Source organism: Drosophila subobscura, chromosome A (genome assembly GCF_008121235.1).
Source record: "Drosophila subobscura isolate 14011-0131.10 chromosome A, UCBerk_Dsub_1.0, whole genome shotgun sequence".
Classification (NCBI taxonomy): domain Eukaryota; kingdom Metazoa; phylum Arthropoda; class Insecta; order Diptera; family Drosophilidae; genus Drosophila; species Drosophila subobscura.
The window spans coordinates 12,812,348-12,835,403 of record NC_048530.1 but is presented as its reverse complement, the minus strand read 5'-3'; the positions used below and the strand labels follow the sequence as shown (position 1 = coordinate 12,835,403).

Sequence of the window (23,056 nt, the reverse complement as noted above, 5' to 3'; positions counted from 1 at the left end):
TTTCCCACGGGTACAGTCTTCGAACTTGTTGTTGTTTTGGTTTCTTTTTTGTTGTTGTTGTGCTTTGACAATTATATTTATATTTTTTTATATATTTTTTTCAATTATTGCAAACATTTGTGCGTTGCGAATTCAATTTAAAGTAATTAATGAAGGCTTACACTTCGTGGCAGTTACTATCCTTATCGTTCTTATCTAGATAGATAGATTCTGTATAGGACTCCGTACAACACTGGAACCCACAGTTTTTGATTTATCTGATTTTTACGCTTTACGAGTTACACTTTGTTTTGGGTTCTACAACTTGTAAACTTTGATTGAATTACTTTACTTTCCGCTTTCATTTGAAATAACTAAAAAGTTATTCTCACTTAAACATCGTATCTTCCAATCATCCATTATCCCAATCCGATTATGGTGTATGGTATTCCTATGGCAGCTATGTATGCATGTTATATCTCGTACATGATCTATAATGTTAACGATCTTTGGTGTTACGTTTGCAGCAAAATAGGGTCTGAGGTAAGACAACAGCCCCACCCTGGTACAGAGAGAGGGCTGTACAACTGAGGGGACAACATATATGTATTCTGTATATACATATGTATGTATATATGTATGTATGCTTTCGAGCAAACACTAATTGTATTAACATGTGGCGTCTATACTATTTTCGCTGTAACTGGCTGTTGACGCAGAGCTGTAAGCGAGCGCTGCAGCTGGCTGTTAACGCAGGGTTAGTTGTAACGGGGAACGCTAACAGGCTGTTAGCAGCTCTGTTACCCTGTAACAGCTGCTGCTCTGAACCTTATATTGTATGTATATTTGTAATTTGTATTTGTATGGGGTGCAGCAACTGCCTGCCACCCGTTTTTGCTATGAGGTATTATGAGGCTATATGTAATATAAATCGCATAACTAATTTTGTTTGGTTTTTGTTTTTTAGTCGGTTCACTTCTGTTTTTTGTTTTGTTTTTTGTTTGTTGGTGTCTTCACCCTTTCGAGCGTGCACGGCATACATATGTTTATTTTTTGTTGTTTGTCTATTTCGAAACTAGTATTTGTTTTTATTATAAATATTGGCATCGTTGGAATGTGGTGGGTGGGGGGCGGGGGTTTGGGGTTGCTCTCTCTGACAATTTTCTATATAAGAGTTTTAGCTTTAGTGAATTGTTTTGCTGGCTAGTTGACGAAATTCTATGCCTTCGCTCGCTCGCTCGTTCGATCGCTATATAAATTTGCACTGTACCTCGCACTAGGCTTCCTTTTTGCGCATATATTGCATATATATGTATAATATATATACTATATACATATATGTATGTATATGTTGTATATCTCTTTGTATATATTTAAGCTATAACAAAGACTGATCCATTCTAGCGCACAAACAACAACAGAATATAGAAACTAATTGTGTGTGTTTTTCCGTAATTTTTGTTCCGTCAAATATCCTCTCTATCTGCTTTCCGCTATCTGCTATCCACTACCCTCTATGCTTTATCCTCTGTCCGCTATCCGCTATCAGCTATGTATATATAGTAATCGTAATTAATGGTAAGTGTTAACCGTTCTCAGGCCTCGGATACTCTTACATGTACATTTTACATTACACACTTAGGCATTTCTTTATGTATATAAAACTCTAGGCCACTAGTTTATAATGTTAATAGGCTCCGATTGGACTGCACGAACTAATCCAGCTGTGATCTAGGGCCACGGCTTTGGGCTAGATCTCGTCGTCGCTGGTTTGGGTGCAGAGTACCTGCTCCTGCCACCAGTCGTGCACCTCGTAGACGGCATTCGCCTGATTGTTGAATGGCAGCAGCTTTCCCCCACTGCCGCCAATCATCTGGCTCATCATTGCCGAGGGACTGCCGATGGCGCCACCACCACCGGCCCCGCCATGATGCTGATGCGAATGTGGGTGCTGCTGCTGCTGATGATGGTGCGGATGATGATGCTGGTGCTGATCCAGGCCATGGCCGTAGGCGGCTGCAGCGCTTATTGTCGGATAGTGGAACTGGCCTATCTCGCTGTTCAGCTGGGCAAAGAAGCTGGCCGACTTGCCTGCCGAGTCGCCTCCCAGCCCCCGTTGCTTGCCCCCAAGCTGCCCCAGCTGGCCCGCATGCGGCAGTGTGGTCATCGAGTTCTTCTTACGCTGCTGGCTGCTGATGTGCAGCCTCTCCTTGTCGCTTAGCGTCGAGCGCTGCTGCGGATCACTGGAGGTGGGCGCCAGGAACTTGCGGCCCGCCGAACTGCCCGTCGAGTCGGAACGGTTGAGGGCATAGGCCCGTTTGCCCACAGCCATCACATGACGTGCGGCCGACGGCACTGTGGTAACCGCAGCAATTGGCTCTGAGTGTGGCAGCGCCACGGCACTGCTGCTGCCATCCTTCTCCTCGTTCTCCGTCGAGCTGAAGGTGGGCGAGAAGGCATCGCTGGTTGGCGGACAGGTGCCCGCCACTGCACCGCTAATGGTGCTGATGGCCGACTTCTCCGCCGCCCCAATGGGCGCCTTATCCTCCTGCACATTTGGCCGCATCACGGGCTGCTCATTGGTGGCCCTCAGTCCAGCAATCAGTGAGTTTTGTTGCTTCTATTTGTGGCAGAGAATGAGAGGATAGCAAAAATAAATGTCTCTTAAGCTTACGCTGGCGTTTTGGGCCCGAATCTTTTTCAGGCAACCCTCCAGCCAGGTGCGGATGGTCATCTTGGCCACCTCCTCCTCCACCAGGTACTCGAACTCCTCGCGCGCCAACAGCTCCTCCAGCTGCAGAGCCTTGCGTATGTCCACCGAGCGATAGCTCAGCATGCTGTTGTACATTAAATTGAAATTAAATGCAATACCCCAAAGGCAGACTCTCTGCTTGAGACTCACTTGATGACATCGTGAAAGGTGACATCCTCGCCATTGTGCAGCTTGTCCAGCTCATAGCACATGTACTTGAACAGCAGACGATCCTTCTGCGGATCGCACTCGAGTCGGCCCTTGAGCAGGCGCAGTATGAACTTCACCCGCCGCACGGGTATCACGCCCCGCTGATGTATGTCCACAATGTTCCAGGTGTTTTGAAAATTGCGTATATCCGCATACGAGAGCAGGGCGTCCTCCTCATTGGAGTAGAACAGCGAAAAGTTCTCCATGATAATAGCTACGAGTCGACAAACAATTACAGAAGATCGGTCTAGCAGAGGTATGCGCACAGACTTACCCACTAAAAGATTGAGCACAATGTACGTGATGATCACGTAGAAGGTGCAAAAGTATATCAAGCTGGCTGTGAAATTGCCACAGTCTGTTTCCCAATAGTTGTTGCCCAGCGTACAGTACGGCGGCTGGACCATGCAGTCGTGCATTATTTTATTCCAATCCTCGCCCGTGACAATCCGAAAGAGCATCGCCACACCGGTGACAGGTGATCCGAAATTGGCACGCCTGCCAATGCCCTCGCCGTACTTGACAGTGCCTGTGCACAAGAGATACAATCTGATATGAGCAGAGAACGAGGGGGATTGCGGGGGTTCGCTCACCAAAGAGAATGGTTCCTGCCAGCGCATAGAAGAATACCAGCAGAAACATGCCAAAAATAATGAAGAAGGACTTGCATACAGACACGCCCACGGTCAACATGAGCATCTTCAGTGTGGTGTGCTTGCCGGTGATGGTGAAGAAACGCAGGATGACCACCATGAAGCCAAAGAAGTATGACAAATCGTTCTGTTCAGCAGGTGTAGAGAAAGGTTAGAGTTGTGGGGCTGAAAGTGTGCCAGCGGCATTGAAAACTTACCCTCAATATCGTCTGCAGTATAATCCAAATGACGCCGGCCACGGTGACGAGCAGGTCATAGCGATTGCGCCTCGACTGCCAATAGCCGCGCGGTGTAAAGGCAATATTCTTCATCACCACCTCAACCACAAAGACAAAGGTCAATACCGCACTGACGATCACCAGACGTTCCGTATGCACCTCGCCCTTGATCCACTGCAGAGACAATAGAGACAGAATATGATAGCCGAAACTATGGAACTCAGTCCTAAACTGAGTCCTCGCAAGCAGAAACCCACCGTTATGGAGAGCAGCATGCTGTTGATCAGCACCACCACAGCAATCACCCGCTTGAAGATTATGTGCTGCGTGATGTCATAGGTGAAGGCACGGATCTTGCGTCCATCGGGTCGCGGCGGCAGATGCAGCGGCTGGGCAATCTTCAGTCGCTTCTTGAGGTCACACCAACGTCGCTGGTCGACGGTGAGCAGAGCAGTGCCCTTGTTCTCCGAATAGTTGGCAATGACCACGCCCACGAACAGAGTAAGGCCAATCATGCAGCCCAAGAAGATGTAGATGTGAATGTAAACGGCATGGACCTGTGGATAGAAAGGGCACATGAAAAGTGTTGGAGGGGTAGAGAGGGCTGATGGTGATGCTGATTGAGGAGATGCTTACCGGACCGACAGCCTTGATGAGTACATCGCGCACATCCAGCCAGCCCTTGAAGGATAAAACCTCGAACAGCGTCAGCATGGCGTCCCCGATATTGTCGAAATTGAAGCGCCGGGGATTGGCCCAGACCCGCGGCACCAGCATGGCCGGATAGGACTCATCGGGACCCGGAGTCAGCTTCATTTTCGTCACGAAAACCCTGCGCATGAAAACGCCAACGCAATCCTCACGCCGCGGTATGGTGGGATCGTTGCAGCGGGCCAGCCGTCCGCCATATAGCTGTACCCCGTAGCTGGCGAAGATGAACATGAGCAGGATGAGCAGCGTGGATACCAACAGGATCTCCTTGAAGCCGCGGCACAGCTCGTAGACGACCTTGCGCATGTGCGGCACCAGGGTGAAAATCCGCAGGGGACGCACACAGCGCAGGATCATGAGGAGCTGTGCTGCCGAATTGGTGGGTATATTGAGTGGCATCCAGCACAGGAACGACGTCGACACCACATAGATGAACACATCGAGGGCCGCTGCCACATCCTTGATGTATGCCTTCGGTGTAAAGAACAATCCATCGGCGAGTATCTTGAGTGCCAGCTCAAGACTCATAAAGATCACGAAGCCGTATTCGGCTATCTGCAGCGTTGGATGATCCATCACCCGGTAGTTGGGCGTCTCGAACATCATGGAGATGCAGGAGAGCGTTGTCGCGAATATCATCACCCAGTCCAGGTACGTCACCAGGCCCAGAAAGTTACTGGAAGCAAAGCAAAACTGTCAGCACCCCATCTCTGGGTGGAGTGGGAATGGGAGTAGGCATGGGCGTGGGCGTGGGCGTGGGGGAACTCCCGCCTGGCTGAACTTACTGCAAACTTTTGTACTGAACCTTGCGCTCCTTGCCCGTCAGCGGATCCTTTAGCCGCGCATCGTAGCGCGCATGAACAATCTTCTGGCATATCTTGCGAAAGCGACTCTCGCGCGGCACCAGAAAGAGCGGCGTGTCGAAAAACGGATGATTCTCCCTGAGATCCTCCTCGCGCTGATTGCGTCGCATCTCCGCCTGCTGGCGCTTCGCCTGCAGCAGCTTAATGTCCAAGTCGTGCGGCCTCGCCCGTCCCGAATTGGCCCTTGGGGCGGCCGCAATGTCTCCATTCTCCATCAGATGCTCGTACGTCTGCTTCAGCTTGATGGAGCCCGAGCGAACGCTGCGCCGTATGGAACGTGAGCCGAACCTGTGGATTGGTAGTGGACACACATCAAACGCAGGGGCAGTCAGGGCCCAGCTACTCACTTCTTTTGATCGACGCGCCATGGCTTCGAGTGGGTGATGGTGCCCTGCGACTTGAGGCCCCCACCGCCCTTGGTACCCACCACTGGCAGCATGGCCGAGTCGCCCAGCATCAGGCGTTGATTATTGCTGTCACTAAAGCGTTGAGAAGGGCAAAGGATTAGCCTTCTGTCTGGATGCGTAAATAAGTCAATACTCACTTGATGATATGCGTAATGGCCAGCTTGCGTAGACTGCTGCCAGCAGCCCTTACCTTCGCTGTTTTGTTCATAATTCGCACGGGCTTCTGTTTGCGAAAGACAACATTCGATTCCCAGCACTCGGACATGGGTCGCTTGCAGTTCTCCACCAGTGAGGGATCCTCCGTCTCCAGCTCGATCACGAAGTGCTTCATGAAACTCTCCCGCACCTTCGGCAGCATAAAATCATTGGGTATGCGATGCAAAATTGTCATTTGTGGCGAGTCGGGGAACTTCTCGAATATGCGCAGGCGAAAGGGCAGGGTCTCTTTGATTTCGGCGCTTTGCTCGCGAAACTTGAGCTGCTTCAGCTTCTTGATGTCCTCGTCCAGCTCCAAGTTATCCAAAATGACCGCCACGAACAGACTGAGCACAATGAGGGTGACGAACAGATGGTAGAGTATAAAGTAGACGGCTACCAGCGGCGTGAGGGTCTTGCTGGTGCGTATCATTGTCTCGTCCATCACCTCCACCCAGGCCTCCTGGGTGAGGATCTGGAACATGCTCATGAATGCCTCCGGGAACGACTCGAACTTGGTGAAGTCGCACAGGAAGCAGAACAGCTGCATCGAAATGCTGGAGCTGATGATCAGCAGGCACATGGTGAAGATAATCAAAGATCCGAGCTTCTTGCCCGGCCCAAAGATCTTGTAGACGAAGCCCTCCAGCATCGGTGAGGCCTTGATCAGTCGCACCACGCGCAGCACCTGGAAATATGTCAGCCCGGACGGATAGAACATGGGCACAATGTGCAGCGTAGTGCCCGCCGCCAGCAGCAGCTCGAATTTGTGTATCGAATGCTTGTAGTAGCCCCGCCAGCCGAGGCAGTAGATCTTGAAGAGGGTCTCCAGGTCGAGCAGGCAGGTGAACACCAGCTCGATGTAGTAGTAGCGCTCATAGAACACCGAGCGCGGCCGCCCATCGTGCTTGAACGTCATGGTGGCCGTCACAATGCCATTGGCCAGGATCACAGTCATCACCAGCATGCGAAAGTACGGAGATCGCAGTATGGCATGGCATGTCTCGGGCGCCAGTCCGCCATGCTTATTATCATCGATGGTGACCAGGCGCCAGCCCGAGTCGTTGCCGCTGAGGATCTGCGAGGCGGCCGTCTTCTGGATGTGTCCGCGGGCGCCCCACATCTGCTGGAATTGCACACGTATCTCGTTGAAGGTCTCCGTGATGACAGCTATGAACACGTTCTTCACCAGCCACGCCAGGAAGAAGATCATTGTGCTGAAGTAAAAGGCAGCCCGCCAGGCCGGCAGTGAGTCTATGGCCCGGTACATGATGAACACCCAGCCCTCCTGCGAGGCAGCCTGGTACACCGTAAAGATGCTTGTGGCAATGTCCTCGAAGCCATTGAAGCCAATCACATAGCTGCTAAGGAAGTCCATCTTCATGCAGCGCATACCCGGCGAGCACTGATACCCCGAGTCCGGGTCCATAGAGCAAAACGTGTCCGGTATGGCCAGCGAGTTAATGGTCAAAACTCTGCAAAGCCAATCGCAATTAATTGGGTGTGAAATATGTATATTGCATTTATTGCAGAGAATACTCACGGTCTGCCCAGCAGATCATATGTGGTATTGTTCATCACACAGTGATTTTTCAGCTCGCCAAAGAACTGCACGCCCAGCAGTCCGTAGAGGGACATGAAGAACAGGAAGAATAGCGTTACATTGTATATCTGTTGGCTCGATCGTCTGTTTAGAGAGAAGAAACGGTATGGAATTAGTAGTCCTTGGGGCGTGTGAAGATAACTCACTTGAAGATCTGATTGATGCGACTCTTGGGCATGCTAAACTTAAGGAAGACACGCAGGAAGCGGATCATTATCAGTGGCCTTGGGGCACGCATAATGGAGAGGTAGGAAAACCTAAAGAAATCAGAGAAATGCATGTGAGAAATGGTCTGTGCTATATTTCGTACGATGGCGGTACCAAATATGTACATTTGAATACAATTTGGTGATTACAACGAGTGAGTGCAACGAGTTATTGTAACGAGTAACCACTCGATATTTCACATGGATATCTCTTGAATATCTCTTGAATGTGGGATATAAGATAAGGAAATTGAATGAAGATTAGTATTTACAGCGAGTGTTTACAACGAGTGTTTGCAACGAGTATCCACTCGCTATATCACATGGATATATCTCTTAAATTTGGGATACAAGATACAAAATATATATTATGAAAATTAGTGATTACAACGAGTGACTGCAACGAGTGTTAGCAACGAGCATCAGCACACGCGACTGGCACACGCGACTGGCACTCGCTTATAAAGCATTAAGAATAACTTAGAGGAGCACACTCACTTGGGAACTATCTCGAGCACCTCGAAGATCTGCAGTATTATGGAGATCCACAGGAAGCTCACCATGGAAGCATCAAACTGGCACCAATGATCCTTCAGGTAAGGCACCTCACCCTGTCAATACGGGATGCGGGATTAGATCTCAAGCTACCAAAAATATGTGGGAACAAATGTGCTTACATGGAGCACACCTCTTATGTGCATTTTGGCTATCATTTCGGCGGTGAAGAGCAGCGTGACGGCCGTGTCCGAGACGAATGTGATGTACTGCAGCGACGGGTAACGCTCGAAGGTTTTGGGCGTGTTTAGGGATACGGAGGTCAGCGAGACCAAGGCACAGAGACGCATCAGGCGGCGCACCCACAGCTTGTTGACCCACTCGATGTCGGCGCTCTCATTAAGTGACTCCTCCGGCCCGTAGTCGGCCAGGAAGGGCTCGCCGCCCTTGAGGCTCTGTTTGCGTCCCAGCATGATCTTGTTCCCAATGCCGGTCGCAATGCCCAGGCCGATGGGCGGCACTCCCGTAATGGCCGCACTGCCGACGGTGCTGCTAATGCCACCGCAGATGCCCAGGCCGGCGGCGGCGGCACTGCCGCCCATGCCCACACCCATGCCGCCAAGGCCACCGATGCCGCCGAGCAGATTGAGGCCACCGCCACCGCCGCCGCCGCCGCCCACGACTCCGACTCCTCCGGCGGCCGGCCCCATACCGAGACCAATACCGAGTCCGGCGCCATTATTGTGCCCACTGCTGGCGGCCTGGCTGCTGCCCAGCCCCGTGGTGGATGGGGCCGCCGTGGTCGATGAGCCGCCGGCCTGCTGCTGCTGCTGCAGCGGCTGCTGCATCCCGTAGGCGAGGGTGCTGCTGCCGCCGCCGCTCCCGCTGCCCGAGTTCACAATGGTCGTTGGACTGTTGAGCGCGCTGGCCGCATCCTGGCGAGCTCCTGGCAGTCCGTTGCCAGGACTGCTGCCGGGCGAGGGATTGAAGGTGAACTGGCTGCCGGTCGCCGCCTGCTGCGTGTGCCGCAGGTGTGGATGTGGATGGGGATGGGTATGTGGATGCTGGTGGGGATGGGAGTGCAGGGGATGTGGATGTGGATGCGGATGATGGTGTGGATGTGTGTGTGGATGCGGGTGTGGATGGTGGTGCGGATGGGAATGTGGAGGATGAGCGTGCGCTGCGTGCGGATGCTGCTGCTGCTGCTGCTGTTGCTGCTGTTGCTGCTGCTGCTGCTGGGGAGTCAAGCTGTTTCCGCTGGAAGAGCTGGTGCTGGCCGTTGCCGGCGTATTAATGCCGCTAGCCGAATGCGAACGGGAATGGAAGCTGCCGCCGCCGACGCCGCCGCTGCTGCTGCTGGTAGGGATTCCTCCTCCGCCGGTGCCACTGCCACTGCCACTAGCTCCTGCTGCTGCTCCTGCTGATGCCGCTGCTGCTGCTGCACCAGATGCACCTGCACCTGCAACTGCTCCTCCTCCTGTTCCTGCTCCTGCTCCGGCTGCTGCTGCTGCTACGCCCTGCCCTGCACCGCCTCCTCCTCCTCCTGCGCGTTTGTTTCTAGCAGCTGCACCCAAGCGACGAATCTGAAGGCGGTCAATCATTCAAGCGGCGCATCCTGCCCCCTGGTCGGTCCGTAGCTTATTATTGTCGCTGCAAACAAGAAAAGAGAAGCAAAAAGTTGGATTAGTAAGTACAATTTAAGTGCATTCAGACCCTGCCCCCACCATAATCCAATACATAATTATCAAGCATGAAGAAAGACTCTGTGAAAATATGGTACAAGGATTTATATTCTGTCCCCATATGCACCCGGCCAATTCCATGGAAAATACAATGTTGCAAAGTCTTTTTTGCTACTGAAAATAATCCAAGAAAACTTCGGCAACTGCCATAGGAACTAATGATCAAACAGCTAGTTTTTGTATGGAAAACTTTTGTATGACCGCAGATAATCGAGCCAAACTCTCGACTCTCTTGGGTTATATGACTCTGCATAGCTCAGACAAACAAAAAAGAACAAATCGGTTGACTATATCCTATGGCTGTGATGGGAACAAAGTACTCAAAAGGTTCTTAAATGCTTTCCTTACTTTTTGTGCGAGAAATTCCATAAAAATATTTAATTCCATAGAATCTGTTTTTTCATTTGTAGTCTTTAGCTTTTCCATCCATTAAAATCTTTTTATGTTTTTCCATTGAATCATAGATTTATTTCCCACATTTTATCCCACATTTTGTATGATTAAGTCAGCTGAAGAAGCTGCCACTTGTTTTGAGTGCTCCCTGCTACATTTTTTTGGCAAGTGCCAGAGACAAAAGTGAATCATTTGCATTTAGATATTTTGTAGATATTTTTGCGCTCGGAACACACGATTCGGCGGCAGAGTGGATGAGTGGGGCGGCACACGGGCGGCAATTAGACCGAAGACCTTTGTCAATATTTACATTTCGAACAGCTGCCAAGGTAGGTAGCGGCAGTGGCACACTACGAAGGTGCACTCACCCAGAGACAGCCCCACAGCCCCACAGCGAGCCACACTCATCCCAGCCACTCGTGTGCAATCAGCCACCACCCACTCGCACTCACACTGGCAGACAAGCAACCACCAGAACCATTCACGGACTCAGACCGAAACATTCGCAGTAGTGGGTGGCAGTTTTGGGGAGATGGGAGCACATTTGCAACCCCCAAAAGGAGCAGAGGCAGACCCATCTGAATGTACATATACTTATACATACATCAGAGCCGAGCCGAGCCTCACCTTCTCGCTCTCTCTCTCGCGTCCGCTCTCTCGCTCTTGCTCTCTCTGTAGCCCCATTGTCATTACCAACACCTGCATACACATATATGTATAGCCACATCCATTCACATATTCGTATGGCCCGTATAGCCACAGTTTAGCCAAAGTTTAGCCGTAGCCCATCCCATCCCATCCCATACCGTATCAAAATCAGCAGCTGCAGCTGCAACTGCAACTGCAACAGCAGCAACCGCCACCCGCCCCACTCGTCAGGCACTTTTACTCACTTTTCGCGTATGTGGCGGTATGTGTGGCCTTTTGGTTGCCGTGTGTCGGTCCGAGCGTTTAAGATTTATGTATGGATTGAAGTACAGAATTGGGGCTGGCAAAGGAGACGGAGACGAAGACGAAGACGGCGGAGGAGAGCGAATTTCGCGCGATTTTCTATCACAGAAGCCACATTTGTGAGTTGCCCCACATTGGGTGCTAGCAGCAGTCTCGCCACCCCAGCTAGCTGGCTGGCTAATCAAACAAAAACGCACCCACCAGCCAGCAGCAGGATGATACAACAAACAACAAGCGGAACGGAACGGAACGAACGATCGAAGGCCACGCGCGTATGTGGAGATGTGTCCCGTCCAGACCTGGGCTCTGGATGTTTTTGTATTCGATTGGAGTTGAAGTTGCTCCGCTATTGTGTGCTCCCAGTGGGCTCCTTGTGGTGCCTCTTTTTTAATTTTTCTTTGTACTAAAACACGCGCCGAGGGCGAAGGCGGACACACGGACCTACGGACTTTCGGACTTCACTTGGACGTGGACGTGGACGTGGACTCGGGGGGCCAGTCAGTCAGGCAGTGCCACAGTCAGCCAACTAAACTCTGACAGCTCTGCAGTTGAGCAGTTGCGGTGCGGTGGGGCGCTGGGTTCCAGCTTGTCAAAGAGCAACCCCCAAGCGAGATGGCGCCTGCGCTGTGCCACCGGGTCGATGACAGTGCGACAGAGTGGCAGCTCTGTCCCAGTGGCCAGACCAGACGGTGGACCAGGGCGGCAGGCAGTCATCCCAAGGAGCAAGGACCAACAACAGACCAATAAAGAAATGGGCGCCACGGCCTCGTGCAAGAAAACCTCCGGCAGTGGCCATCCCGAGCACGATGACCCAGCGTATCGCCGTTGCCAGGAGCTCAAGGTGAGTCCACAGTGAGTCCCGCTCCCAGCTTTACATAACAAATGTGTCGGTGCGCATGTAGATGGAGCGCTGGATACAGATGCACTACCAGATCAAGCAGCGGGAACAGGCCTTGGCCATTGCCCAGCACAGGGAGCTCTTCTACTGGCTGGGCGGCTTCTACTTGAGTGCCATCTACGGCTGTGCCAGCTACTATCAGCGTGCGAAACGCCTCTCGGCGCTGGCGCCACTCCTGCCACTCACCTTTGTCATGGGCTACTACACGGACTGGGCCTATGGCAGCAAGCTGCATCGCATTCAAGGTACGTGTGCCCCGATCCATTCCATTTGGCCCACTACCCTACTGTCTCCACTCTCTCTCTTCGCCATAGCCGAGGCCAACATGATAATGGAGCACGAACAGGAGCTGCTGCACTGGCCGGGCGGTCTGCCCTCTGTGGCTAGCATAGATGAGGCGCGCATGGAGAATGAAATGGAGAAGAAAATGCATCCGCATCACATGTAGAGAGCGAGAGAGAGAGGCAACAAGGCTGCCCCTAGCTACAGCCCCACAGCCAACAGCTGGGCTACAATATATTCAGCTCTGGTTGGGGCTGTACACTTATACCTACTCCTACTCCTTCTTCTGCTCCTACTCCTCCTCTCTTTCTATATTTATAAGTATTGACCAGTTACTTAGCCACAATTTACTTGCTCTCTACCATTGCCCTCCCCCAACTCTCGTTCCGTAGACGCTCCAACGGCGGGGACGGCGCTTCAATGTTTTCAGCAATTTTTTGAGACAATACTCCTTATATTGGATATAGTATATACACTTATATGTAGTCTAGATCATCTAATAAAAGTGTTTTGATCCCACGCACACACTCAACCATTGGAGCATCAGCTCAGCAGAGCTTCAGAAGTTGAGCTCGTCCTCGTCCAGCAGGACATGCTCAATGAAGCTGCTTGAGTGGGATGAATCCTTCTTGTAGTGACGGTCACAGAACTCGGCTATGCGTGCGCATGCCTCCTCGATCATGGCCAGCGGCACTGTCAGCACAATTCGCACATAGCCGGGATACTCGAAGCAGCTGCCGGGCAGACAGAAGACACTCTGCTCGTTGACCAGCTCCTGGACAAAGTGGGTGTCGTCCTTGAAGGCCGGAAAGCGTTCGATGCTAACGCCAATCATCATGTACATGGCCCCATTCGGCATCACAGGATTGAGGCCGCGCACTTGTTTCAGCATTTTGTAGGCCAAAGTGGCATTCGACTGTGGAAAAAGAGAACGAAGCCATATGTTAGCCCAGGACAGAGTCAGGAGGCGTGCAACTTACGTAGAGCACCTCGATCACGCCATCAAAGTAGGACTGCGGTGTCTTGGCCAAAATCTCGGGCAGTGCGCCCTGGATGATGGTGTTTGAGCCAAGGATGCGGCCACACATGTTCTTCAGGCCAATGACGGCATTGCCCAGCCGCTGCTTGCGATCGTGGACAATGATCCAGCCCATGCGCCAGCCTGGCACTAGGAAGCGCTTGGTGAGGCCGCCACACGACAGGACAGGCACCTCACGGGTGAGGCTGCTCACGGCCAAATGCTTGGAGCCCGGGAACACAAAGTGCTCATAGATCTAGATCAGGGATAAACAGAGCTATTAGAGCTATGGCTGATAGGCATATCGGGCCGAGAGCACTCACCTCATCGGCTATGATGGGCAGATAGTGACGCTCACAGATGGCTATCAGCTGCCGGAGATGCTTCTCATCGAAGACACTGCCACAGGGATTGCTGGGGTTGTTGATCAGCAGGGCGGCCGTATTCTCATCAATCAGGCTCTCCAGCTGCACGAGATCGGCGCGCCACTGCTGCTCCGGCAGCAGATCATAGTAGCGCACCTCAATGTCCAGGCCCTCGGCCAGCGTGTGGTACAAACAAAAGCCCGGCCGCGGTATCAGCACATTCTGGCCGCGATCGGCCAGCGCCAGTATGCAGTACTCCAGAGCTGAGGAGCAGCCACTGCACAGCACCACATCGCTCGTCTCGATGGCGCCCTCCGGCCGCTGGTGGGCACTGTACTGGGCCACTGCCTGACGCGATGCCTCATGGCCCTGGGTGTGGGCATAGCCATTGAATTTGCCGCTCTCCAGGGAATGCAGCACCGCCTTCATGGTCTCATCGGCGGCCTTCAGGTTACCAAAGGTTGTGGGATCACCTGCAAAGCATGAGAAAAAGGTGGAGCAGAGGATTAGACAAATGGGGAATCAGGTGAATAACCCGTTTATTTCCGCCTATAGCTACGGCAATTCCCTGCACTCTCTCGGGGATACAGATACAGGCTGTTGGCTTGGACGGCGAATGTTCTGGTTCCCTGACTCCCTGACTCCCAGGCCCCAGTCCCCAGCCCATGAAACAGGTGGAACTACATTTTATGCAAATTCCCCATCGCAATGAAACAAATACAGAGCGCGTGCCTCTCGCTGCGAAAATATAATAATAATAACAAAAATATAAAACAACAACAGAATCAGAATCAGAATCAGAAACCGATTCCGATGCCGATTCCGAAACCAACAACAAACCGATTTCAAGCTTACACATTGACTTTTTATATAGATCTGGTATCTGGAATATTTTAGCACAAAAATAGAAATTTGCGCCGATTTTGCTTTCATCAAAGAAGAACAACAAAAAAATGCATATTATTATGAACCGTATTCCGTATAGTCCGAGTGGGAGGACCTCACCATTTCAGCCACCATCGCCGATTGGTTACATTTTGTGGGTGTGTGCCTCTGATCATATACTGATCACACATACATATCTACATATGTGTTTGCTATATATACAACTTCATTTGGCACAAGTACTGCCTCAAGTTTTCGACTGCGTGATCGTCCAAACAAGTTTCATCAATTTATGCCAAAGACGAGACCCAAAAATATTTAAATCAGTCCCCGTCGCAAAGAAGACAAAAAACTTGTAGCATAAACGTCAGAAAATATAGACTTCTGGGTGGAGTTCAGGTTCCCTCAATCTCAAAAACTGGCAACAACTTATACAGTTTAACCGTAACCCCCCTGTGCATATCACACGATCGAATATAAGTGTACAGGATTCTAGCATATTGGGTTCTGCTATTTAGGGCTCTACTATATAGGATTCTTTGATATATCAAGTTTTTCTTTATCAAAATTCGAAAATTCGGAATTAAAAATTGGTAAGCCAATGCCTCCAATCCTTTAAGACCTCAACATTACTTCAAATAAATCTCACAGCACATGGGAAATACATTTAAAATTCTCTAAAATAAACAAGTTCTTCAGTTGCTGGAGTCTTATTGACTTTTGGTGCCCCGAAGCTATATATTTTGTGTCTTTAGTAATAGTTTCCCATAGCTCTAAAATGTACATTTCCATTGAGTTTTGGACTACTTTGGAACATCTCTTGAATTGTAATTCTCTGGATAATAAGCGCTGAATGAGCCCTGAATAAGCTCTCATAAAATCTAAAGATGCACTCACCAATGGACAATGGTATCATGGGCTTCTCCGGATTTGGTTTGATCTTCAGCGATTCGACAATGTTCCGTATGCGATTGTGTGTGTTGAAGGCTAGCTTCGAGGACTTCACTTGCCAGCCGGAACGACCCATCACTGCAGTAGGAGCAGGAGCAGGCGGTGGCTGGATCATCTGTTCTTGCTGCTGCGATTGGAGTTGCAACTCGGCCAGGGCCTCGTCCACGACATCGCCGCAGCTGGGGGGCGTGACTGCCGCTGGCGAACCGCTGGCACTTCTGCTCGGGCAGCTGCTGCTCTGCTGATTGCGGCTATTGGCCCTCTGAAATTGGTAGCCCTCGTTGGCAACACTGCTGGGCATTATCACCAGGCAGGCGTTTCACTGGATGCACTCAACAACAAAAAAATCAACAAGAAAAAAAAGCCAGGTATTTTGTGTGCGGTGTTGGTAATCGAATTCCTTGCAGCGCGTTCTTGGGCGTCTGTTTGCAGGGTGCCAGGGGCCTTAAATGAATGTAAAGTTTGTATCCTGTTTATCGTTCCAGACGAGCATTAGAAATGCGGTCTCTGCATGGGCTCAGCGAGTGTCGAGGGGTGTCTGTTGTGGTTGGTTGGTTGGTTGGTTGCTTGGCCTTAGAGGTGAAAGTCGTTGGAGCTAAGGGGTTTCCTTTGGATCGTTTGCGAATTCTGAACTAAACTGATCTACTTCGGTGATCTCTTGGTGCTTTTATCGCCTCTGACTTGGCTGTCTGGCTGCCTGGCTGCCTGGCGTTTCGTTTGGTCGGTCGCCGCTATATAGGCATGCTGTCTGTATACGTACATATATAGGCAATGGGTGGGTATATAGCACATATACTCGTATAGCGCCATATGGACCCAATACTCGTCAGCACGCGCCTGACTTCGGCCGAGAGGGCCGACCACCACCAAACCAAAAGAACAACAACGCTCGCGGGGCGCGCTCGGAGATCGGAGCTACCGTTGCCCACTCCCCGCAGCCCCAGCCATAGCCCCCCCAACCACCAACCCACCGTGGAGCCGACCTAACACTCTGATTTGAATACTCGCCTTTGAGTCGAAATAATATTCATATATTGCCTCGGAACCAGATTTTCAGTTTGATAAACAACAACAGCCGCCAGAGCCACAGGCCACAGGCCACAGCCATCGCCGTCGCATCGATTCATTTAAATGCGCCAAAAGTTGTCTATAACGTCTTCGGCGAAATTTAGAAAAAAAAGCACACACACACAGACCAACCATCCAACCAATCAACCATAAACCATAATGCATATCGGGTTCCGACAGTAGCAGTCGTAATGCAGAATAGGGTTTCCCTTTGGGCCCTACATCTAACAGGGAAATTTGTTGCTTCTTTTTGTTGTATCCGCACTGAAGGCTGTTGAAAGGGATTACGGATTCTCCTTTCCCTTTATCAGTTTTAAATATAGTTTGAATTCCCTAGAGAACTTAACATCTGGTTAGCTGCATTCCATTGACGTAATCGTGGAACATTTAGCATAAACGAATATGCATGAGAGGCGGGACCTGTCTCCACAGATGATGACGACGCAATATCAATTCTAATCAAATCTATTTGCAATGCAATGGAGAACAATCCAAACCGGAGCACGCGGGGCGACATCCCGGGGTTTAACCAACACTGATCCCCCCAGTCTGACAGGAATGCACAATGGAATTGCGTTGCAGCTTTCACTTTTTCACCATTTCAAGAACTGCCAAATCATACAAAAATATACTACGGACAAAAGGACAACATTTTGATCCAAATGGAACCATAAACTATGGGTTTTTGGACGGCAAATCGGATTAAAACGGAACCACAACTCGATCCGCTGATGGAGTCGATCTGTTGTCAAAGGAATACATTTATTTTTGGCATTCAATTGAATTCGTCAATCGAAACTAGAAGGCGAATATCGTTTGATTCTTGAATGACTTTAATCCGATTAGCAGTCCCCCCATAAACTTTCAATGGATGTACTTTGATTCTATGAACAACACCCCATGTCCGATCTTTCAGTCTGCACTATAAAAAGTTAATACGATTTTCTGATTATCTCTTAATTTGTGGTCATTGGGACGACTTCTTGCTGGGGAAGGTTTCTGTTTATTATGTTTATTTTTTTTAGGCGTTAAATAAATTATTCGCTGTCGAATTTCTTTGGTTTTTGGTATGATCCTTTGTTCAAATTATTTCATTGTTGGTGTTTTTCTGTGTCTAGTGGCTTATTGGTGTATCATTTGTACTTGTTTTAATCTATCTTTGTAGTCAAAGGTATTCGTTTTTAAGGTTGAATATTGTTTTAATGATTACCCTTATGGGTTTCTGTTCAGATGTTGTTGTTGTTTTCTTTGTGAAGGACATTTTTTGTTGAGTTTCATTGCTGCGCTTGGTAATGTTTACAATTGTTTAGAGTTTCCGTTGCTGGTTTCGATTTGTCTGTTTTCAGGTTATTTTATGCAAGTTGCGGCTTTTGGTGTTTGTTTTTTGTGTGGTTTTTTCAGATATCCTCAGGTAGCACATGTTTTATCCTTAAAGTTCAACTCTGTGTTTGGTTGATGATGTACAATTATTACTGTTTTTCATTGTAATTAAATCCAAAGTATTTTTTACTGATTGACATTAAATATAATTGTGTATTGTTTTTGTTTTTCGCGCTTAACATTATTTGTTGTTTTTGTTATTTACATAGTTTGTTGCTCTTGTTGTTTTGTTATTGGTAAAGTTTCCCCTTGCACTGATTTCTGCTTACTCACATCTGCTGTTCATTTACATACATTTACCAGCCATTTCATTACGCGATAAACAAAAAAATATGTTTTGTCGCTCTAGCCTTGCCATTGCATCATACACGTAATACACTCAGATTTGTCAGGCCAGTTGGCCAGTGAGTCGATCGGTCGGACGACGGAGCGAGCCTCCTGTTCACCTTGTCCGTATCAGACCTGTTTTCTTGAACTTCTTTTTTCTTGTTTGCTGTTTCTTTCGATCACTTGACAGTACGACGCTAGCGGCGTCATCCCATTGATAAGTCACCGGCCATCGTGTGCAATTCTGCAAGATCCACCTTTAAATAAAGGAAGTTGCTTTAGTTGAGATTTACTTAACTTATTCGATTAAGGAATATTTGTTCACCTTTATTAACCAAATGTTGCATTCGCGCGATTGCTTTTGAAGTGTTTAAAGTTTTTTATTCTTTATGATGTTACTTTCTTTTTAATAATATAAAACTTGTTTTGGTCTTACATTCCTTTGAGGTTTTCACATAAATATCACCACTCTCCTCCAATTTGCTGCGATATGATCTCGAAGTCTGTTCCGCTAGCTGTAATGGGAGGCTCTTAAATGGCAATTCTCGTAGGAGTCTGACGAAAGATGAAACTAAAGTACAATTTGCGCATTCATTTCCCCCACCCACCCATGGGTGGCAGCAGATCCACATTTTTCTTGCCCAATGAACAGAGCATTACCCCCGGTCTGTGTGGCTGTGTGGCCGATGATTACCCAATAGCATAAGATAAGTTTTATCTGTCAAGAGGGTTCATCTCGGTTTACATGACATGAGATAATGCGGCTTTACATCTCATTTTATTGAGCAACCACCGACCGTTCCATATACATCAGATGCATATGTACTTCATACAATTAAACAGATGAATTGTTTTCTCATTTCTGTTAAGTTTGTCTCCCAACTCGGCGCCGATATTGCATTGCTTTTTTTTAGTTGTGTCTCATTTGGTTTGATTTTTATTTAAACAAACATAAATTGTATCCTTTTCATATACATTAAACATAAAAAAATATACAAAAAAAAATAAATTGTGTTCCTTTACATACATGTACATGGTATAATAATCTCTGCGGAATTGTTTTTTGTATCTTCAGGCTTTCGTGTGACTTTTAGTGTACAAAAAAAATAAATTATAATAATAATGAAATGCTTAATGCATTTCATTGCTTATATTCTTTATGTGTTAATTCTAGTTTGGTTTCGGACTTTTCTTTGTACATACATAAATCGACGACATTTATTTACATTTATTTCCTCTTGAACATATTGCTAAGGCGGCGCTTTGGCGGCGAATTCTGTGAATGGAACAAAAATAAAGCGGAGACTTTTCATTAATGTTCGATTATGTGAATGTTCGATTATTTTATTCAATAAGATTTTCTTGTTGTTGTTGTGTGTGTGTGTCTTTCTTCCTGGTATGCGACCCTCCCTCTGGCCTTATCTACTTGCCACAGCTCCGCGAAATAACCACAAGAATCAATCCCATGGCAGTGATGACACCCAGGGCCATTCTGTCCGACACCTGAGAGCACAGCATCACGATTACTTGCAGCGCCAGGCTAACAATCAGTTGGCCGGAAAGATTGAGGCGACAGAGAGCGTGCCACATATCACGCAGCGTCAGCTTCTGAATTCTTGGCTCCTGGTGCACCACCCGCTGCTCCACATTCGTGATGGTCACCGTCGGCAGCGGCTCCGAGTGTACGTGCCCCAAGGAGTAGATTGTACAGGACTTTCGCGACGAGGCACTGGTCAGATTTGTTGCACAGCTGGCATTGGTCGTGCACGCGCTGTGTGTGCCCGTAATGTTGACCGGCCTCACCGACCTGACCATTCGATGCTCCTCCTGTTCTCTGTAGTGCAGCGGCTGGAGTTCAAATGGTGCCGTCGACTCTTTTTCCCTGCACAGCCGCTCGAATTGGCCGCCATGGATATCCTCATCCTCGATTGCGATCTCGTCTTCGTTCTCTCCGGTATATTCGGTCAACCAGGTCTGAATGCTCTCCCTGGATGTTCTCTGCTGGTTGTGCCAAGTATCTGTTGTGTCACTCTCACTGACATTGAATGTGGCAGCTGCTGGCATTAATCCATCCTCGAGAATCTGATCCTTTGGCTTTAGCACCACCGTTTGACCCATCTTCAGGAGCAGCTGCTGGTGCTGCACTTCGTTGCGATTGTGCGGACTGTAGTTATTGTTGTCGCAGCGGGCCAGCGGCTGCAGCAGCTGATAGGTGACATTCGTCGGTGCGTGATGTTGCCTGAGAAGACTGCCTGGGATAGGTGACTGTTGGTGGAGATTGCCCGCACCCGCCACTGGGGACTCGTGGAGGTGCCTTCCCTGATCGAAACGATTTAACCGCTGCTGTTTCAGCTTTGTGCGCTGCTGTTTGAGATTTCCTGCTGGGATTTTTGCCAGCGGCCGGCTCTTGGCAAAGATGTTGCCGTGCAGACAAAGGGAAACGCGTCCGTTTCGATATTTCCGCCTACCCACATGGGGAGTGGACCCTGAACTGGGCGTACTGATTCGCGGATCGCTGCTGAGCCTGCGGGTCGTTCCACGGTTAATGGCCAAAAGTGCAGTGTTAGACAAATGCGGTGTGCCGTCCTCCTCTAGCTCTTCGGCCACAATCTCCTGCTCCTGCTCCTGCTCCTGCTCTTGCTCCTGCTTGTTAACTACTTCTTCGTCTTCTTCATCGTCACAATGCTCTGAGACCGCATCACTGGCACATATCAGACGTCTCTGATCGTAGTAGGAGCGGCTCTTGCGTGGCGTTGAGGTGCAGAAGGGACTTGATGGCTGACGTAGCTGCAGTCTGCGGCGCTGCATGCCAGTCAATAGATTCGGCCGCTTACGACGTAGCGGCCGCTGTGGATTAGATGTACAGTAGGCATTCAATAGCAGGGACTGCAGCCACACGAAAGTATAGACACGGACGAGGACGAAGACGAACACGAAACAGACTTACACCCCCGTAAACCAGAGACGAAAGACAATCTACAACACATACAAAAACTCAACTGTCAGTCTTACCTCATCACGGGGCAGGCCACTGCTGCCGCTGGTGCTACTGCCAATGCTAAAGCGCGAGGTGAACATCTTGAAGCGTGTGGGTGTCTTGGAGTTGCCGTTGTTCTCACAAGTCTCGCGCAGTATCTCACGTGGCGGCTCTGAGCTGCCAAAGGACAAGCGGCCACCGTTCTTGCTGGGCGTGGGCGGACCAGGACGCTTATAGTGGGTGCCCATTGTCTTCTTGCGGGCCCCAGTGCTTGCCGAGGAGCTGAGCAGGGCACTCATGCTGTCGTCCAGACTATGTGGTCCGTCCTGGGACAAGAAATAATAAAACAATAGAAGAGTATGATCATCGATGGTGGAGACAAAACTAAATTGTGGATTAGTGGTAGACACACAGAACACAGGAAACAGGGCACATAGATACAACAGCCACAACGAAAACAAGACGACAGAGAGCCACGAAGAGGACTTCACGATGAACAAGAGATCTGATCTTACACTGAACTCTATGGACGGTGCTTGTTTTTGTTTATAAATAGTCTGGAAAGTTTGTTTGATTATATCTTCTATCTTCTTCGATTCTGCCAAATGCGTGCCCATTGCGCTATCTTTGCATTAGCTTTTGTGGGTGTTGCAACTCTGCTCTTGTCGTTGTGGCTGCCGTTGCTGCTGATGCCAATGTAGCAGCTCTGGCCCTGGCTCTGGCTCGGGCTTACTTTGAGATCTTCATCTTGGCTTCCCACATCGTATTGGGCCGCGTAGGTGCTCCTCAGATGCGGCGGTTGCAGCGAGTTTCGATAGTTTAGCTCCTCGGCCCTGCCATCAAAAGAGAAATTGGAGAATTTAATACGAAATTTAGATACCAGTGGAGGTTGACCAACTCACGTTATATCTGGCACACGACCCAGCTTTAGGTCCGTCAAATATGTGTTGTTGAATACCTCCCCCTCTTCATCTTCCATTGCCAGATTTGAGGAGGGTGCAGAGGGACGCTTGAATGGCTGCCAATCCTCGGTGGCGGCTGTGGCCGTGCTCGCTGTGGTTGCGCTGCCCGAGACAGTCAGTGTGGAAAGTGAAGATGATGATCTGGTGGCTTCTGAGGTAGCGGTGGCCTGCATGTGGCGCAGCTGTGTGGTGGTTATCGCATGCTGCTTCTGCTGCTCGAGAATCCTTTCGTTTAAGCGAACAATCTGATTCGAGAGCTTCCTTGTATGCTCCTCGAATTTGGTGTTCTGTGTTAATAATTCAATAATTTTTAATAAATAAAATACCAAACCATATTTTGTTTAAATAAAAACAGTTTCTAATCAACTTACCTGGCATGTAATGGCCTCCAGTTCCGCTTTGGCGTGTGCCGCCTCCCGCTCCTGCTTCTCCTTCATGCGTGTCACCTCCGCGGTGTATAAAGTGCGCTGCCAGTGCGTCAAGTCCGTGTGTTGTTGTGTGTGCGGTGTGGTGGGGGGTTATTGTTGTTGTTTTTGTTGTTGTTGTTTTAATGGTAAATATAAAG

At 49.3% G+C, this 23,056-nt stretch overlaps 4 protein-coding genes across 7 annotated transcripts; 1 reads left to right on the top strand and 3 right to left on the bottom strand.

The window, feature by feature from the left end:
• Window positions 1-82: 82 nt before the first annotated feature.
• On the bottom strand, window positions 83-11,892 carry LOC117891393 (sodium leak channel non-selective protein). The gene is made up of 17 exons (XM_034796878.1): window positions 11,321-11,892; window positions 9,746-9,942; window positions 8,475-9,700; window positions 8,296-8,408; window positions 7,738-7,848; window positions 7,532-7,675; window positions 5,931-7,463; window positions 5,734-5,865; window positions 5,309-5,674; window positions 4,449-5,199; window positions 4,070-4,369; window positions 3,792-3,986; window positions 3,535-3,721; window positions 3,216-3,470; window positions 2,882-3,155; window positions 2,654-2,816; window positions 83-2,599 (listed from the first exon to the last, which is right to left on the bottom strand). Exons 2-17 carry the CDS (start codon window positions 9,891-9,893, stop codon window positions 1,730-1,732), a joined length of 6,768 nt encoding a protein of 2,255 aa, XP_034652769.1. The 5' UTR covers window positions 9,894-9,942; window positions 11,321-11,892; the 3' UTR covers window positions 83-1,729.
• A 185-nt stretch (window positions 11,893-12,077) lies between these two features.
• LOC117891238 (plasminogen receptor (KT)) lies at window positions 12,078-12,991 on the top strand. Its single transcript, XM_034796628.1, has 3 exons — window positions 12,078-12,219; window positions 12,281-12,521; window positions 12,591-12,991. Exons 1-3 carry the CDS (start codon window positions 12,130-12,132, stop codon window positions 12,722-12,724), a joined length of 465 nt encoding a protein of 154 aa, XP_034652519.1. The 5' UTR covers window positions 12,078-12,129; the 3' UTR covers window positions 12,725-12,991.
• A 55-nt stretch (window positions 12,992-13,046) lies between these two features.
• LOC117890714 (tyrosine aminotransferase) lies at window positions 13,047-16,479 on the bottom strand. The gene is made up of 4 exons (XM_034795793.1): window positions 15,724-16,479; window positions 13,900-14,414; window positions 13,539-13,832; window positions 13,047-13,474 (listed from the first exon to the last, which is right to left on the bottom strand). Exons 1-4 carry the CDS (start codon window positions 16,076-16,078, stop codon window positions 13,118-13,120), a joined length of 1,521 nt encoding a protein of 506 aa, XP_034651684.1. The 5' UTR covers window positions 16,079-16,479; the 3' UTR covers window positions 13,047-13,117.
• Window positions 16,480-19,620: 3,141 nt separating this feature from the next.
• LOC117890337 lies at window positions 19,621-23,047 on the bottom strand. Of its 4 annotated transcripts, none has more exons than XM_034795167.1 (5): window positions 22,863-23,047; window positions 22,432-22,778; window positions 22,263-22,365; window positions 21,565-21,855; window positions 19,621-21,399 (listed from the first exon to the last, which is right to left on the bottom strand). In XM_034795167.1, exons 1-5 carry the CDS (start codon window positions 22,926-22,928, stop codon window positions 19,975-19,977), a joined length of 2,232 nt encoding a protein of 743 aa, XP_034651058.1. In that variant the 5' UTR covers window positions 22,929-23,047; the 3' UTR covers window positions 19,621-19,974. The 4 variants fall into 4 exon arrangements, with proteins under 4 accessions (XP_034651058.1, XP_034651138.1, XP_034651309.1 ...); XM_034795247.1 differs by having other exon boundaries at window positions 22,263-22,362; window positions 22,863-23,046; XM_034795418.1 differs by having other exon boundaries at window positions 19,621-19,828; window positions 22,863-23,043.
• Between the last annotated feature and the right edge of the window lie 9 nt (window positions 23,048-23,056).